Source organism: Ambystoma mexicanum, chromosome 2q (assembly GCF_040938575.1).
Source record: "Ambystoma mexicanum isolate Mex_15411 chromosome 2q, UKY_AmexF1_1, whole genome shotgun sequence".
In the NCBI taxonomy this organism is placed as follows: Eukaryota; Metazoa; Chordata; class Amphibia; order Caudata; family Ambystomatidae; genus Ambystoma; species Ambystoma mexicanum.
Window position 1 is genome coordinate 233,833,196 of NC_090924.1, and position 17,642 is coordinate 233,850,837.

The 17,642-nt window shown below is 46.5% G+C and overlaps 1 protein-coding gene across 1 annotated transcript in view; it reads left to right on the plus strand.

The window, feature by feature from the left end:
- PDPK1 (3-phosphoinositide dependent protein kinase 1) overlaps positions 1-17,642 on the plus strand; it is a 1,145,521-nt gene that overhangs the window by 1,022,641 nt on the left and 105,238 nt on the right. The window contains exon 13 of the mRNA XM_069647190.1: positions 3,010-3,162. Coding sequence (XP_069503291.1) covers positions 3,010-3,162 — 153 coding nt within the window. The remainder of the gene's footprint in view (positions 1-3,009; positions 3,163-17,642) is intronic.

Here is a 17,642-nt window from a genome sequence, read left to right on the forward strand (position 1 = left end):
CATCAACAATAGAGTTGGTGGTGGCCACCCTCTCGAGGGCTAACGCGGCTGACCCAGGCAAGGTAGCCCCGGCAGTACCCAGAGTTTCGCTGCCCCTGAGACGGGGGACATTGGCCAAGCTGGCGAAGAGGACACCGGAGAAGAGGATGCCATCCCTGAGCCCAAAACCGACTCACTGGGATGCAAAAACAAAGGGGGGGCGGGGCATGAAGCGTACTCCAGGGCACAGATATTTCTTCCTCGGACAAGGCGAACCGGGCGTCCGTCCACATGATCCAGGAGGACGTGGGAGGAGACAACGCTGAAAACCCTGATGCTGGTGACTACGACAGAGGTGACAACGGCGGACCCGCCGAGGGCGCAGGGCCCGACCCTTCTGAGGACGTATTGCTGGACATTCTTTCGACCCTGCACACCCTGGTGTCAGAGATTCAGAAACGGTTGCTGACAACACCACTGGCCCGGTGTGCCTGGACCAACCTCCAGCGAAAGAGGAAGCAGCACCCTACACCGCCGCATCAACCTCCACAAGTGGCCACCCCCCAGGGAGACAGGGACGGGCACAGACAACATGGGCACGACAGGCAGTTTGCCGCAGCCAAGGGCTTCTTCCCCTGGACGAGGTGGGGTTGTTCCATGCCATGGTCGCCAATGCATCGGAACTCATCCAATTGATACCGGAGGTGATTAGGAAGGAAGTTTCCTATATCCACAACACAAGTACAAGGGGGAAGACCATCTATACGGTGCCTCTGCTGGACGACTTTTGGGAGGAAGGCCTAGCTTTAATGAGGAACGCGGCCACGGCCCGACCAAGAGGGATCGGCTTGAGAAGAAATACCAGGTGCCGGAGTCCGCAAGCGGCAGCAAGGAAGAAGTCCTCTAACCCCTTGCCTTCATCCTACGTTACTCCTGATAGCGAGGGGAAGAAGTTGGATGCCATGGGAAGAGGAGTAATCTACTTGGCGGCATCTGCAGTCAAGGCGACCAACGCCCTTGCTATTCTGGCCAGGTACGACAGGGAGCAGTGGTATAAAATGACCCCACTGCTGGTGTTACTACCTGACAAGCGAGTCGAAGCACTTTCCATCTCCAGGAGGGGGAGGTGGCATTGGGCCATGCCATCACGGTGGCCCTGGCCATCGCAGACACAAGGTTCCGATAGATGGGGAACGGTGTCTGCCTCCGTCGTCATGGCTGGCTGAAAGCCACCAACTTTCGGCAGGAGGTCCAGATGAGGTTTCTAGACATGCCCTTGAGGGAAAACCTCTTTGGGAAGGTTATCGACGAGTCGTTGCAGGCCATTAAGACTGAAACTGAGACGGCCCATGCCTTGGGCACTCTTCAAGACAGCCTGTCCTTTCGTGCCTCCGGCGGACAATTTGACAGTTCGTTGAAGGGTTTTGGCGGAAGGTCCTCTTCATACCGTCAGTCCGGGCCACGACCCATGAGTCCTACAGAGGACGTTCAAGGCTTTCGGTGGAGGTGGCCGACATAGTCTCTCCCAAGACTGCACGCAGGCCCCGAAGCAGGAATGAACCAACCAGGTCGTCTGGGCCTGGTGGGAGGCCGGCTGGCAGGCTTAGTGAGTGGAAGATCATCTCCACTGATCGATGGGTGCTGGTCGCTCTCGCCCACTGACGCACTAGTTCCAGCCAAAGTGTCTGCGGATACCTCCGGTGGCCCGGCAGGAGCAGCACACCCCTCAGCTCCTGCAGGAAGTTTGGGCCGTGATAGGAAAGGGGGCGATAGAGCTGGTTCCAAAGTGACTCAAGTGCTCCGGAGTCTACTCAAGATACTTCTTGGTGAAGACGACTGGGGGTTGGCGGCCCATTCTAGATCTGCAGCCTCTCAACAAATACCTCAAGTCCCAAAAATTCAGGATGGTCACGTTGCAGCACGTGCTCGGCCAACTGGAGGAAGGAGACTTCTTGACATTGCGGGATCTGGAGGACGCATATTTCCACATCCCCATTCACGAGAAGCATCAGAGAGAGATTCCTGCGCTTCGTAGTTAAGGTAAGGCACTACCAATAAAAGGCCCTCCCCTTCAAACTTGAGTCGGCGCCCAGGGCTTTACAAAGTGCCTGGCACCAGTGGCGGCCTTTCTGCGTCTACAGGGGATACACGTGTACCCGTACCTAGACGACTGGCTCATCCGGGCCAAGTCAAAGGAAGCAGCCGGCAAACACATGGAGAGGACCATCCGGCTGCTGAGTGTCTCACTAGGAGAGGGGGAGAAGCACAATAATAATACACCTCCCTAACAGTGTGTCTTTGTCGGTGTCTCTCTCTCTGTCTCTGTCTCTCTCTCTCTGTCTCTCTCTCTGTCTCTCTCTCTGTCTCTCTCTCTGTCTCTCTCTCTGTCTCTGTCTCTCTCTTTCCCTTTCCCTCTCTGCTTGCTTGTCTGGGAGAATGTTTTTGGGGTATAAGGGAGAGGCGAGTGAGTGGGTAAACTTGTGTGTGTATCTGAATCGGTGGGTCTGTGTTGGGGAATGATTTGTGAGGGGGAAGGGAGTTGGCAGGGGAAGGAACGGGGGAGCTTGGGATGTTTCATACCCCAATTTCTTAAGAGAACCCACCTGTGTGGATACAGCCTGGGGTGGTGGTAGGCAAGGGAACCGCTTGCCTGTGCGGTGAGTGAGAGGAGGTGACTCGCCCCCCCCCCCACATACACACAAAAATGTGATATATACACTTTGTGAAGGCTGCACAAAATTGTCCAAAATAAATTGTTCTTTTTGTTGTTCTTTCTTCAAAGAATTGCGTTATCACATGGAACCTTTAAATTAGATCAGAATTCTGTGCATTTGCTTTCATTGGTTTGAAGTAATGTTTGTTGAGTACATATGTTTGTTTGCACACATTGAATATTTTTAAGTTTTCAATTTGAGACTCTTGTCTCTATCCAAGGTGTCAATTGCATCAATTACGTTTTGAGCAAACGTGTTTCTGCTTTTACTTTTGAATTACTACATTCATGATTGATTGTGCTCTTTGCATTTCCAGGGTTTGTTTGCTCGACGCCGACAGTTGCTTCTCACAGAAGGACCACATTTATATTATGTAGACCCTGTCAATAAAGTTTTGAAAGGAGAGATTCCATGGTCTCAAGAATTGCGTCCTGAAGCTAAGAATTTTAAGACGTTTTTTGTTCACACAGTAAGTGTTCCAATGGCTTTAGTTTGCTCATTTTAATTCTGTTGACATCTGTTGGATAAAAAATAATGCTTTGGACAAATATTAATGCTTTGATGAAAATTGGGCTAACCATTTGTGTAAGACATTAAGGAAATGCCTCCTTTAATGCGATTAAAAACAAGTTTTAAGAATGCCTTTACATGCTATTTACCTTTAACTGCAGAAGCAAGTCTTGGAATACTATCCTGCCAATTAGCTTTTTGAGCCAAACATTTGATAGAAAACATTCAACACCTCATATCCTCCTTCCTAATTATTACTCCACATTATCATCATCCTATGTCCTTTCCCCTTTCCTCCATCCGGTGCCTATCCTCATTCCCTTTTTCCGCGCGGACGGTGTCGAACGTGCCAGCCAGCGCAAACGCTTTTGCATCTTTCCGCTTGCCCCGTTTTTTGTTTTTTCAATCTTGCTTAACTTCCCCTCTGTGCCTCGCCAGGCGCTTGTCGGCTGCAGGAGGATTCAAGAGATGTGCCTCATGTGACCACTCATTCCCAGCCTTGGACCACCATGCACTTTGTCTTGAGTGTTTGGGGCCCGACCTCCGCTGGGACTCATGTTCGGCTTGCAGCGCTCTCGGTCACAGGGCATTGAAGAATTGGTTGTCGCAGTGGAGGGTGATCTTCCACACATCTCCTCTGTTCGACCTTAAGGACTTGGTCTCCAGGACCTCTCGTCAAGACAAGGTAGGCCCTCTGTTCAGAATGGCTCCACAGCGCAAGGACTCCTTCCCCGGGGTTTCCACAGAGAGGTGTTCCTTGGATTCAGTTTCTGGCAAGCCCGAGGCCTCTAAGACTACCGGCTCGCAAGACTAGGGGCACATGGGCTCATCCGGCACTCCACGGGCAGACCTGAGACCATCCAGGCTACCGGCTCCCAAGATATGGGGCTCTGGGGCCCTACTGGGCTGTCCTCGGAGGGGAGAACATGTTTGTCGTCCTCTTTGACCCCAAGGGGTAAGTGATCGAGTGCCACCTCCAAGAGTCTGTCCTCGGCGCGATCCAGCATGGCATCCGGCACAGGTGCCAAGGGCATCCTGCCTACCGGAGCTCGCTCCAAGGTCGTGAGTTTGTTTGTTTTATTCGTATTTATATAGCGCACAACAGCCCGAGGACATTGTGGCACTTGTTACAGTACAAAGCTTAGTTACTTAGTTGCATGGTCATTAGCAATATATATACAGGTTGCAATATAGTTACATAGTCATTAGCAGTATATATACAGGTTACAATATAGTTATATTACATTTGTGTAATATTACAATATACATGGCAGAAGTGGAGGAGGCAGTCCTCCACTTGCTAGTTGAGGAGAGTGGCCTTGGGGTTGTTGCGGAAGACAAAGATGGAAGTTTCAGCTGTAAGGGTGGCAGGGAGTGAGTTCCAGAGTTTCGGTGCAATATAGGAGAAGCCTAGACCTCCCGCTGTGGCTCTCTTTACGTGTGGTATGTGTAGCTGGTTGGTGTACTGAGCTCTGGTGGGGCGAGTGGATGTGGTCCTTGATATTGCTTCAGATAGGCATGTTGGAGCGGTTTTGTTGATGCACCTGTGAGTGATGGTGAGGATTTTCAGAGTAATACGGTCTTTGACCTGGAGCTACCGTGCTTCACGTCTGGCGTGGGATATTTGGTCTCTTCTAGGGATGCTCATGGTGGCTCTGAAGGCATTGTTTTGTGTCGTTTGCAGTCTGCGAATGTTTTTGAAGGAGGTGCCAGCTAGAAGGGCGTTGGAATAATCGGGTTTGGCTCCTATAGTTGCTCTCGCTATGGCCAAACGGTTGGGGGTGGATAAGTAGGGTTTAATGGCATTGATGAGTTTGGTTCTGAACGCTGATGCAGAGGCTAGGGCGCTGACTTGTTTGTTCATCGATAGTTTTGAACAATGTGAACACCTAGAGTCTTGACAGAGGATGATACGGAGATGGTTGAGTTGTCTATGTTGAAGTTGTTGAATTGGGGGCTTAGTTTCGATAATGTGTTTGTCTGGCCCAGGATGAGAATTTCAGTCTTCTCCCCGTTAAGACAGAGGCCATTGATTGCCATCCAAGCTTGGATAGTGGCATAGATGTTGTGAAGGGCCGTGGCGTCTTGGTGATAGTCCAGATAGGGGTAAAATTCAGGGTGTTACGACTACCGGCCATCCAGACGAGGGCTCATCGCCTACCAGAGTGATCTCTGCAGTCAAAGCTTCGGCTGCGGGTGCAAGACCCATGTCTGCGGCCCCTTGTGGCTCAGACCCTTCGCGCCCTCCCGCCAGGGCATGGCGCAAGGCTTCAAAATGGCAGAGAGGCACATGGCGGAGCCTGCCAGGGCGGCTGCCATCATGGATCCAGTTCAGTGCCTGCCCGTGCTCGTGCCCATTGAATGGCCGGTGCAGGAAGATGGCAGTCCCCTTCACTCTGGAAGCGGTAGCAGATTGTACGGTACAGGCATCTGGTCTCTTCAGGGGTACATCTTACGGCTATACGCCTCCGACACCTCAGTGCTTTGACCAGAAGCAAAGATCTTGCGCCTCGGAGGGCAGGGCCCCTGGGGGCCCAGTGGCTTGCAAGGATTTCTTCTTAGAGCGATTCCTCTTCCTCATGCATTCCCCTCAGATAAAGGGATGCCTGAAGAATATAGTGAAGGTCATCCCGCAGGTGGCGCCTCCCCGGGTCCCTCTTCTGGGTACCCCTCCGGTTCTTCCAGCGCTGCCGGTTACTGTGCTGGTCCCTTCCCCGGCCCAGGCCCTACTGATTGATCAGACCCCTCCACCACCATCGCCTCCCCCTCAACAGCCGATCGACCTGTCTTCAGCTCAGGACTTGGGGGCGAACCCGTCTGCACTTGTGTCCCAAGGCCCGGACTACCCTCGGTCTGTGAAAAAGGTTGAGGGGACGATTACGCCCAGGACGATGAACCACTCTGCATCTGTTAAGGCCTTTCATAACCCCCTTCAGGGCCTGGCGGAGTTCTTGGGGGTCCCTCTGCTCAAGGATGCCCCCCAGGAGTCGGGAGGGCTAGCAGAGGATTTGGGTAACTGCACCACCTTTGGGTCTGGCATCCCTTTCCAGAAGGGTGTCTTGCAGGTGGCGCTAGAGGTCTGGGGGAAGCCCAGGGCCAACATCCCGATGAACAAGAAGCTGGACAGCAGGTTCATGGAGACGTACAGGGAGCCAGTCCTCTTTGCCTCCCACGCGCAGCCGCGGCCTCATTATATTCTAAACTTAGTCTTCCTCAACGGGAGCCACCTCCAGTTGTCTCTCCAAGGAGGACAAGGTCCTCGAGTCTTTGGGAAAGCGCTGTTATTCCATCTCAGGACTGCATCTGTGGCAAGCCAACACAGACGCCCTCTTGTCTGCAGCTAACCAGAAGCTGTGGCGGAGCTCAGGGAATTTGTGCCCAACCTCCTTTTGGACAAGAAAGCCTCCTTCAATGCTGGTCTGGCGGATACCCAGGCCATTGCACAAGACCTCATGGAGTCTTCAGTCTCCCACATCGACCCAGCCAGCAGCGGGCTGTGCCTTGGTGTCAAGATGAGGACGGCGTGGATGCACGCCACTAAGTTTTCATCTGACGTGCAGGAGTGGATCCTGGATCTGCCGTTGCAGGTCCTGGACCTTTTTCATTCTTCGACTGATGACAAGCTGACAAAGAAGAAACCCTCCACTGAAACTGCCAAGTCCTTGGCCATCTTGACAAAACCTGGACAGATATCCTTCCCTCAGTCCCAGGGATGGACCGAGTTCAAACCCTGTGCTTTCTTTACCTTCAAGGGGTTTCGGGACCACTGTACATGGAGGCCTGATGGGTCTCCCAGCGACAACAGGAGGAAGCAGCAGAGGACTTCACAGGTTTTTCTGCTCCCGCTCTTCTGTCGTTGATGCCATTAAGCAGTGACATCAAGATCAGGAATTGTAATTGGTTATTTATAAAGCAGTTAATACCCAGAGGTTTCTAAGCGCGGACCCAGGGATCAAACCTGTGTTGCTCCGCGTCGTCTTGTCATATGTGGACTGTTGTTGGATTTGAGCCTTTTCCATATGAACATAGACTAGATCTCGAACAAGTCTCATATGCTCTTGCAATCTGGTAGCAGTTTGCAAAAGGGGAATAGGTGACTCTTCTCTTCCCAGGTCTTCCGGAGCATGTCCAGGACATCTCTAGGCTCCCTACCATAAAGTAGTTCAAAAGGAGAAAATACAGTGGATGCCAGAGGTGTTTTCCTTACTGCAATTAGTGGCTAGGGGATCATACTGTCGCAGTCCTTATCTATCAACTTTCTTGGGATAATTTTAAGCATTTTGGTGAATCTTCCTACCAATCAGTCCGTTTGGGGATGGTAAATTGAAGTTCGTACGGTGGTAATATAGAGCAGCTCCTTGACTTGGCCAATGAGCTTGCTTGTGAAATTGGATCCTTGCTCCATTAGGATTTCCTTGGGAAAGCCAACTCTAGAAAAATATGCTAGGGAGGTGCTTCAGAATCTGCTGGTTGGTGTTCGGCATAGGGAATACCTCTGGGTATCTGGTCGAGTAGTCGACAATCACAAGGACATATTTGTTACCCAGTCGAGATGTTTCTAAAGGTCCAATGATGTCCATCCCAATTCTTGAGAAAGGGACTTCTGTTATTGGTAAAGGATTCAGAAGGGAAGGCAATGGGATGCGAGTACTGGTTTTCAGACATATTTCACATGTCTGAATAAAGGTTTTTATATCACCATGGATACTTAGCCAGTAAAACTTTCCACTGATGTGTCCCTGGGTCTTGGATTGTCCCAAGTGTCCCCCTGTCAGATGGAATGAGCAAGCTCTAGTACGATCTTCCAGTGGATTTTGGGGATTACTGAGTTTTACTTGGGCCTTCTGTGAATGTTTCTTTTCTATATAGCAATCCTTGCTTAAAGAAGAAAAAAGGACTTCCCTTCTCTACTTCCTCTCCTTCAGGATTTGCTTGTAAGACAGCCTCAGCGAGGGCTGGGTCATTTCACTGGGACCTTTCGAAGGCCAGGTCAGGAAAGATAATAAGCTCTCTTCCCTTTTCACTTCAGTGGCAGATGGTTCATCAGCTTCCCCAAAACCTAAGGTACCTCTCTGTTTTTTCTGGTTTATTCTCCAAAAGGAGCTTATGCAATTTGGTCCCCACGATGTACTTAAAATGGTATTTCACCATGGTTCTGTAAGAGAACCTTTGTCACCCTGGAAGTCGTGATCGATAATACCTGCTAGAACGTCTTTACCAAACTTCCAGGCTAGGCCAGATATTGGGGCCAATCTCATATAACTCCCAGGAGGGGGGTATCAAATTTAAGTCTGTGGGAATCATTCCTCTTTTCCCATGAGGGATAGTAGTGCCTCTGCTGCTACAGATATCAAAGCCTATTGATTTTTTTGTAGCAATAGAGGGGTCTGAGGCTCGATGACTAAGCTTCTGGAATTGTAGGGTTCCCCAATTTGTTAAAATTGAGTCACAGCCCATTCCCGACGCCATATGTAAGGAAGGCATGGTATCAAGCAGTAAGACAGACACAAGTGAGCACAGTTTAAGGGTGTTTATTGAACTTTAACAAGGGTGTGATAAACGCCTATCTGATCCTAAATCTACAGATGGGAGCAAGCTACGACCATCAGAAAATAATAATAATGCCGTCCTAATGGAGTCTCGTAAAAATAAAAGGGCCTATACTAAAAAACCTATTGCCAATCCTTATCTTCTAAACACACATAGTGTTGGGGTAGTGTTCATGAAAAAGAAAAGTGTTCACAAAAACGATTTATCAGGATTTTCTGGCCGTTCCCCACGTTTTCAGCACAGGACAAGGCGGTTCACTCGAGCATAGCACACTCTCCGGCTTCTTTGTCATGAGGACACAATTCCATTACCAGCATCAAGGCCTTCTGTGCCGAAGAATCTTAAGTTGTCAGTGTCTTGAGGCAGAGGGCCTGATGAACCGAAACAAACTAAGTTCCTTTCCTCTTACAAGTACTCAAGTCAGGTGATTCACTCTGCACTCTGGATCCCCCTTTTCCGGGCTCAGATCCCCTTCTCCAAAGTTCAGAGAATATCCTTTCTCGGGTGACTCAAGGTTCACCCTGCATCCCCCTTAGCTGGGTTCAGATCCTTCCTCTTACACAATTAGTCTCCCTCACCCGGGCTTGGACCAATTGCAGTTCGTATTAGCTATAGAAGACTTTAAAATGTGCACAGGGTTTAGCTTCACCCATTGTAGGACCACTTCTATTTCACAATTTACATTTGCTACTTCTCTGTTGGGTACCTAACAGAGACCTTTGAATGAGCGCCCACGTGGTACCAGACCAGTCTGTATACAATATCTAGCTTGGCTTCAAAAAGTTCAGCAATTCCTCGGAAGTTCAATTGTATTTGCGTTGCTCATCACATACGCTTCACACACTTTACTCTTCAGATTTCTTCATACGATGTTGCTGCTTGCAACCTTGGTTCTAACACAGACCGGTCTGCTATCAGTCTCCCAGACTCTCTGCCTGTGCTGACGTTACTGTTGCTGCTTTGTTGTAGGAGCCAAGGACAGTACCATAGCGGCAATCAATCCTCCCTGCCTTGGCTATAGACGCATGAGAGCCCCGGGTACCTCCGACACACAATGCGTATTCCTTCAGCTTTAATTCCAGGTCACATGCTTCTTGTTCTTGAAGGCTTGTGAAAGTAGCATTTTTTCTCTGAAATGGTCAAGGGTACTTCCATCCCTTCAACCCTCTTTGGTCTTACCGTCTTTCTCCTCGTATTAAACTGCCATCTTGGAACTTCTGCTTCCTCGTGTGTTTTGCCTTGCTCAGAGTGTGCTTTCGTGCTCTGCCTTTTATCCATGTCGGGAAGTGTGATGGAAGTCAGAGGTGTGTAATGATCTGTAATTGCCTGATCCTTGTGTTGGGACATGTCAGGTATACGTCTTGGGCGTTAGTCCATTTTCTCTCACAGTGAGCAGTCTGAGAGAAAGTGTTTGGGTCAGGAAAGGAGGGTTGGGGAGGGCGGAGTTCCTAAGTATCCTACCTGGTAGGATGGGGGAAAAGGTGTTACAAGGAAGGGGGATACAGCGTCTCACTGCCAGGTGTCCCACTCCCTGAAGACACCCCCCCCCCCATTCCAGGTATCCTCACCCACTGGTCCACCCCCAGAAACTGCATCCAAAAGAGATTGCTGTGTCCTGGCCACCAGGATGTCGGATCTCTGGGGACAAGTGGGTGAGACACCTTCAGGTTTCTCACAGTACTCGGTCCCCTTTCCTCCATACATCCCACCCACCTTCCACCACTAGTATGCCAAGGGTTCCTATGTACTTAGATTAGCCAGGTATCTAAGCACCTGATGTGTTCAAAGGGGACTGAGGTGAGGTGCCTGAGAGTGGGACTTCGGCAGGGGAGTTTGGACACCCAAGTCTGCACCCCTGCATGCTATACTAAATTTAAAAGGGAAGCTCAATTTTTTGCTGCCAAAGGTTAGAGTACTGTCCCAATGTTGGGAGACGCCCATAAGGATGGAGGAAAGGACTAAGAGTACTCTAGTCACTACTACAGACACAAGCTGGCTATCCTGGCGAGAGCATGGCATAGGCAATCTGCACCATGCATTCTCCAAGATCAAGATTTTCCAGGATCTGTCATGGGCCACTCTTACCAGACAGAAGGTCTGCAATCCACTGACACTCTGGTTAGCTGAGAAAGTCATCCGGTATAGGTGGGGTTTCCCCTGCTCGTAACTTCAAGCTTAGGGGTAATCCCTATAGGGTCACCAATCTGGAAGATATCAGCCCCCAGACCAGCTCGGATCGTAATGAAAAGTTGGAACAGGGCCCCACCATGAAAGATGAGGAGAAGCGGGAACGGTTCCTCAAGGCCTTTAGCGGGAAGGGAGCCAGGGTAAAGATGGCTTGAACTCCTAAATTTAAAAAGGTGGCCGATGCGCTGGCAGGGCCCTAAGTGGAATCGGTCTCCCAAGCGGTGAAGTGATGTTGCAACAGGGGACGGGATTGTATTGTGACTGACCTGCCTGAAAAGAGGGGAATGGTTTTATTTGTTTGTTTTTTCTATGTAGCATATTAGTTTTATTTTTTTTATTACTTGATGTAATTGAAAAACAATTTTTACAAGAATCAAACTTTTTAATTCATCATTTTGTTTTCTCAACTGTTGTTTGGAACGTCTTGTTTCATTTCCAACAATTTAGGGCTTTCAGATTTGTTCCACGTTATTTATTCTTATTCATTTTCAAAGAGGAGCATTCAGGTCCTCTTGTTTTTGTCTCTCAGAATTGTTTGTTCAAAGGTTCCTGAGGAATTTGAGGATTTTCTGGGCTACCATTTTATCCAATACTTCTGTTTTGTTACGATCTTCTATGTTTTCTTTCTTTTCTTTCTTTTAGTCCATGTTAACTTGTTTGTCTCTCTCGCAGGCCATGGTCTTATGAAGTATGAGTGCCACTGCAATCAACCATGATGCCTTTTCTCCAGTCATCGGGCGTTTCCACCAATCTTCTTCCTCATACTATTATTATTATAAAAATAATAATAATATGTTTCCATCTTTGAAAGATGATGGTTCAAATAAATGGACCTTAGTTTTTTGGTGCCCGAGCAAGATAATAGCTGATGTCTCACTGTTTCTATTTCAGCTCCCACTTCACAGTGGCAACACTTGTTCGACATAGACAAGTCTCTTATGGCTAGAATTTCATTTTTCACAAAAATGTTTAAGCAAACTCTCAAAAAGGTATTTCGCAGCACTTTGCTCTGAAACTTTTTCATGTAATCCGGAAGCTGGTTTATCCTTTTTGTATTCCTCGGTAAATTGGTAGTCAATTTGTTCTTGGACGCTTTATCAAGTGTCTTAATCCAGTCCCCTTCTATTTTCTTTTCAACCTTATTAGGGTTATCCTTCAATTCTTCTTCTGTGCTGGAAATTTCATTAAGAGCATTTTGATTCTTTAATTGTCACTTGTTTAGCATTTGGTTGTGTCCGCTCTTAATTTCACTACTGATGATGTCCAATATTTTCGGTCGGGTGGCGAGGAATGTATTTCTATACAACATCAGCTGTTTCGTTCAATCACAGCCTGAAGTGACATTCGAGACAGTTCTCTCCGAATCAAAGGCACTGGATTTGATTTTGTTATGCCCAGAAATGTCCCTCTATTTTCAACCATATTTTCTGGGGAATGGAAGGCATTGCTTCAGCACCTTAGGACAAAGATGGAATGACTTTTGCTTTATAAAAATGTATGGTGGGTATGAAAGAAAACTTTCAAAATGTCCTGTCCACTGCTCTTGTTTGAGCTGCTAGTGTTTGTTATTTCAAAAATAAGTTTTTGCATCGCAGTTTCTGTGATGTTACTGTTCAAAGTTACTCCCAGGTGTTTAAATTCTTTCACTATGTCTATCTGCTTACCGTACCATTTTAGTTTTTCACATCTCTTGGTTGATATTTCTAGACACATTACTTTAGTGTTATCTTTGTTTATTTCAAGATAATTTTCTTTCATATGTGCAAATAGGTTGTGCAGTTGGTGTTGAAGACTGATCGCTGTCTGGTCTAGCAGGATCAAATCGTCTGCGTATAATGAGCGTATTATTTTCGTGTCTCCTATTGTTGGAGGAAACAATCTGATCGTCTGCTCATTAGTCTGGAAATCTCCCAGGTATGCGATGAACAGAGCTGGTGCTAACAGGCATCCCTGCTTTACTCCTCGGTATCTCAGCTGATGGAGTGCCTTGCTGATTTAGCCGTACTCTCATTGTTGTTTCTGAGTAAAGAGCTTGTACAGGACCCAAGATGGATGTAGGGCAATTCCATGCGGCCAACTTCTTCCATAGGGTATCGCGATTGACCTGGTCAAAAGCCTGAACCAGGTCGATGAATGCTACAAAAACCCCAGGGCTTCCTTCCATGATCTTTCCTTGTAGGGTACTCAATAGCATTATGTTGCTGTTGTCCCTGTGTTTTTTACAAATCCTGCTTGGAAGGGATCAGCACAAGGTGCTGTTCTTGCCCATTGTTGAAAGCGGGTCAATAGTATTGAGCCAAAAATCTTGCTGATGGTACCTAATAAAGCGATTGGTCGGTAGTTCCTAGGATTTTCTTTGCATCCTTTTAAAAAAAAAATAGGTACTACCGTTGAGCTCTTCCAAGATTTGGAGATTGTTCTTGTTTCAACACACTGTGAATTCATTGTATAAAGTTAGCCCATTCCTCTTGATGTTCTTTGAGGTCGATGTTATTTATGCCGTCCCGGCCTGGTGCTCTCAAAATGTTCAACTTTCGAATTACCTCCATAATGATCTCGATTTCATGTGTCATGTTCCAAGTTGTTAATGACCTCCTTTTTACGGTACAGCTCTATGGTACTGGTAGTTGGAAGAGCTCCTTGAAATGATTCATCCATGTTTCACCCCAACATTATTTTGCAGAGCGTTGTTCATTGAATTTGTTACGTTTCTTAATAACAACCAAAATTCTCTTGATTTGCTACCACAAATCATCCAAAAACTCTGTTCGGAATCCTGTTGGTACAAATTTGATTGATACCACTTAACCCAGTGCTTATATTGCTTTGCTATTAGTTGAACTTTTTCAATGTCTGCCTGGCTTCTTGTTCTAGTCGCTTTTCTCACCTTCTGTAATTTCCGTCTCATTTCTACTAAAATTCTGTCATATGTATGTGTCTTTGGTCTGATGAGATTCTTAAAATAAAAAAATGTTTGTTTAACATAAGGTAAGTAGGGGACGATAGTCAACTGAGTTTCGGTTTCTCCTAGTGTTTCCATCAGCTGATATGTTTGAGTCAGCCTCTTTATATTGTTCGCTGTTCATCTCAGGCGGCCTCCGTGATAGCAGTCTTTAACTGGAGCCGTCATTTATATTTTCTGAATCCTTGATGTTTTCCATCAGACTGTTAGCAGATTGTGATTGCTATGATTAGTCCTTATTACTTCAAGGGAATAAATCCCTTGACACATAAATATGGTCTATGGTTGCTTGGGCTCCTTCCCGCTGTTGGTATTTGCAGGGTTTCTTCATTTGATGTCAGATGTTGATTGTGGAGTTCTCTGGCGGTCAGTAATGCGATCCATAAGTTTCCTCTCTCAACTGCTGGTGATATTTTTCTAGTACCCTTTCGGGCCCTATCACCTTCCAAACATAGTGCGTTCAAGTCACCAAATATGAGTAAAATATTAAGCCTGATGATCTATTAATGCCTCGTCAATCGTTTTTTCCATCATATACAAACATTGTTCTTTAATCATAGCCTGGGGATTCCACTATGTGTATTATTATTCAGGATCTTATTGTTCCATTGTAGAAGCAGGACTAGTAGAAGTGGACTTGAACTAAGTGTCTTTGAAAATGTTATTCCAAAGCGAAGTGTGGTTAATAGCCCCGATGTAGGTCTTTCTTTTTCTCCTTTTTGGCAGGGGAAAGCAAGACCTCGTAGCCATCTAGGTAGGGTTTTTCTACCAACCAGGTCTCGTGGAGACCTAATATGTCGAAGATCGCCAGGTTCACATCGCTAGGAGTCGTCAGAGGCTGAAAGCCTCTCGTGTTCCAGGAGCCTAATCTTAATACACTTGGCTCCGGCTTCGGGTTGTCCAATCCAGTCTCTTGGGACGTGATCGTTTCTCACGGTTGAGTTCCTAGAACCTTTGAAATCCAGGTCACGATTGTTGTTCCTTTTTCTCTTAAATAATTTTCATTTTCCCCAGTCGGCTCTGATGATAAATCTTGCTTAAAGGTGACTTTCATTCTTGCAAGTGTGCCCTGCAGGTACCCGACGTATGTTCAACTGGTCTTCAAAAAATGTGGTTTCCTTTCCACTATCTCCGGTGGAATCTGTCTCTTTATTCCTCATGTTTTTATAGGTAAAAGAGACAGTAGGGTAATCGTCTTCTCTTTTTCTGTCTCTGTTATAATTTACATGAGACTTGGTGGCAGACTGTGCTCGTTCTGGCTTTCTTTCCCTTTGTTCTCTTTGTGATTCTGTGTTTTCTCGAAATGTCCATGGAAGTCGGTCACTTTCTCAGAATATTTTGTTTGTTAGGTTGAATCCCAACATTAATATACTTTCTGATGCTTCCATTAGCATTCCCTTCACCACTTGTGAAATGATGTGTAGGTATGAACTTGCTTTTCGGCCTTCTCGCCCTGGTTCAACAATGTTCAGGTCTTCTGACCGCAGGAGACGCAAGTTTGGTATACAATGGAATAAACTCATTGTTTTCCTTTTCAGGATGACATTTTCCCCTTTGTCTAGGATTTGTTCTAATTTCAACGTGAGGGTTATTTTGTCTTTTAGTATTCCTTTTCTCGCCCCGATGGCCTTTCTGGGTAGGAACTGGCTTTTTACTTGAAGTCTGATAGTCCTTTTTGCCGGTTCTACCACTAGCGGCTGTATTTCTTTTTTATTATAGGAGGTTTTATTCATGTCAAGTCTTTTGCTTTGCGGTCTTTCCTGTTCTGGAAAACTGTTACTCCTTATTTTATTTCTTTAATAGGATCTCAGGGAGATTGGTGTTTTTGTTTTTTCAGGGTTTAATCCTCTGTCTTGTCTACTTTGTTCCATGTTGGTAATTGTCTCCGTTACTTTTTTGATGTCTTTTTTCCAATGTTAAGAAAACCGGTGATTCAGTAATGTCATACACTCGATTCTTTTGTGTTTCTTGTCTGTGAACCAATTGCCGATTTAGTGTTTATTCTTTCTTTTGCCTTGGGAACATTCAGAAATCCAGTGTCATGGTCTTCCTCTGGATATTGACTCGAGTTCATCAGATCTTCATTTGCTTCAAAATCTTCTATCATTATTGGTGATTTTTGTGAATTGTTCTTAAGTTCAGCCCTCTTGCTACCCATTAAAGGTCTGGTTACTTCCTCCTCATTTGAATTCCAACTTGCTTTTTCCACGGAGCAGGCTTAGGAGCTTTGTTTTCTTTACCTTCTCCGGTTTTTCTTGTTAGGATAGATGATTCTTGTAGGTGGTTACTGGATGAGGCTGCACTAACCTCATCCGGATGTCTGTTCCGTGACTGTGTAAAGATGGCAGAATCCTTGCTTGTGTTGTCATTAATGTTGTTAATAGTATTTTTTGTTTGTTGGAGAGCCGAGGGCGAATGGCTCTGGTCCACAATCCAAGATTCTTCTTATAGTATTGCACTACCATTTGGAGTATGAGCCCCTTTTTCTTTTTTCTTTTCCGAGTTGATCATTCGCTTCCATCTGGGTTCAACCTCTGTTGTTTTAGGGTTGTCTCTAATTTTCACTGTCTGGTGTTCTATGTTGATGTTGCTGTTCGAATTACTACATGAGACTGGGAACTCTTCTGAGTTACCAATGCACACTGTGTACCAGTTGGCCGGTTGGTTTAATTTTCCTTATTGTCTGTGTGCCAATCGTAATTCGATCCTGTTGGGGTTCTGTAGTTCCCCGGTCTCCAGACTTTTTTGGAGTTGGGAACCGGGAATAATTTCCTTTATCTTTTTGTCTCACGTCTGTTACTGTTATGTAGCCCTCCAAGTATAGTAACATATTGAAAATGTTCACCGGAATGTGACGTCAGGGGGTGGGGGGGAACAGGAGCCCACAACAGTTTGGCTTTTTGGTTTGAATGGGAAGATCAGAGTGGATCAGTCTGTTGGTTTGGGTGGGAACCGCAAATTATGAGCACTAGGGCGTTCAGGGGACAGGAGTATCTGATAATTTTCTTTTGCAGTTATATTTCCAACCTCGTGTCAAGGTTCAGTTACTTCCTCTGCACCCACATTCTTTTTACATTTCTATTACTTTGTTAATTCTTCCCATAGGCAAGGTGTGCACTTGCACTACTTTGTAACCACAAATTATGAACCATGGATAGTATGAATGTCCCCACACAAAGTGAAAGGGCTAAACCCCCAAACCTAGAGATCGCTCTTGGCGAGGGATGTAACGAGGAATGCATTACATTTTCTGTTTCTCCATGAAACCCATTTTAAAAGGGGCAGCGCGAATATAAGATTTATGGTAAGCAAGAGGGACAGTGCTTTTGGTTTTCGACCAGTAGGGAGTGGGATTTCTCATGGCTGTGGACACATACCTGGATAATTTGGTGGTTGAGATATGGAGGGCCGGCTTTTCATGGTTAAGGGATGCCTGTGGGAACCCCAGCTGCTTTGTTTGCGCCTAACGCCCAACAAGCGAAGTTCGAGAGGGTATTTATTCATTCAAGTGGCCTAATTGGCTGACGGCACAAGATTCCTTGGAGGGGATTTTAACATGGTGAGAGAACCTGGGCTGGACTAGATGTTCTGGTATGGGTAGGGACAGGAGTCAGAAGGGGCCTGATGAACATGTATTTGAGTGCCTAGAAGAGTATATTTTATTGAAACATTGCATGAGTTTAGTTTGTTTTTTCTTTCCTTTTCTTAGCGATTTCGGATGTGTAAGGTTTACTTGAAAT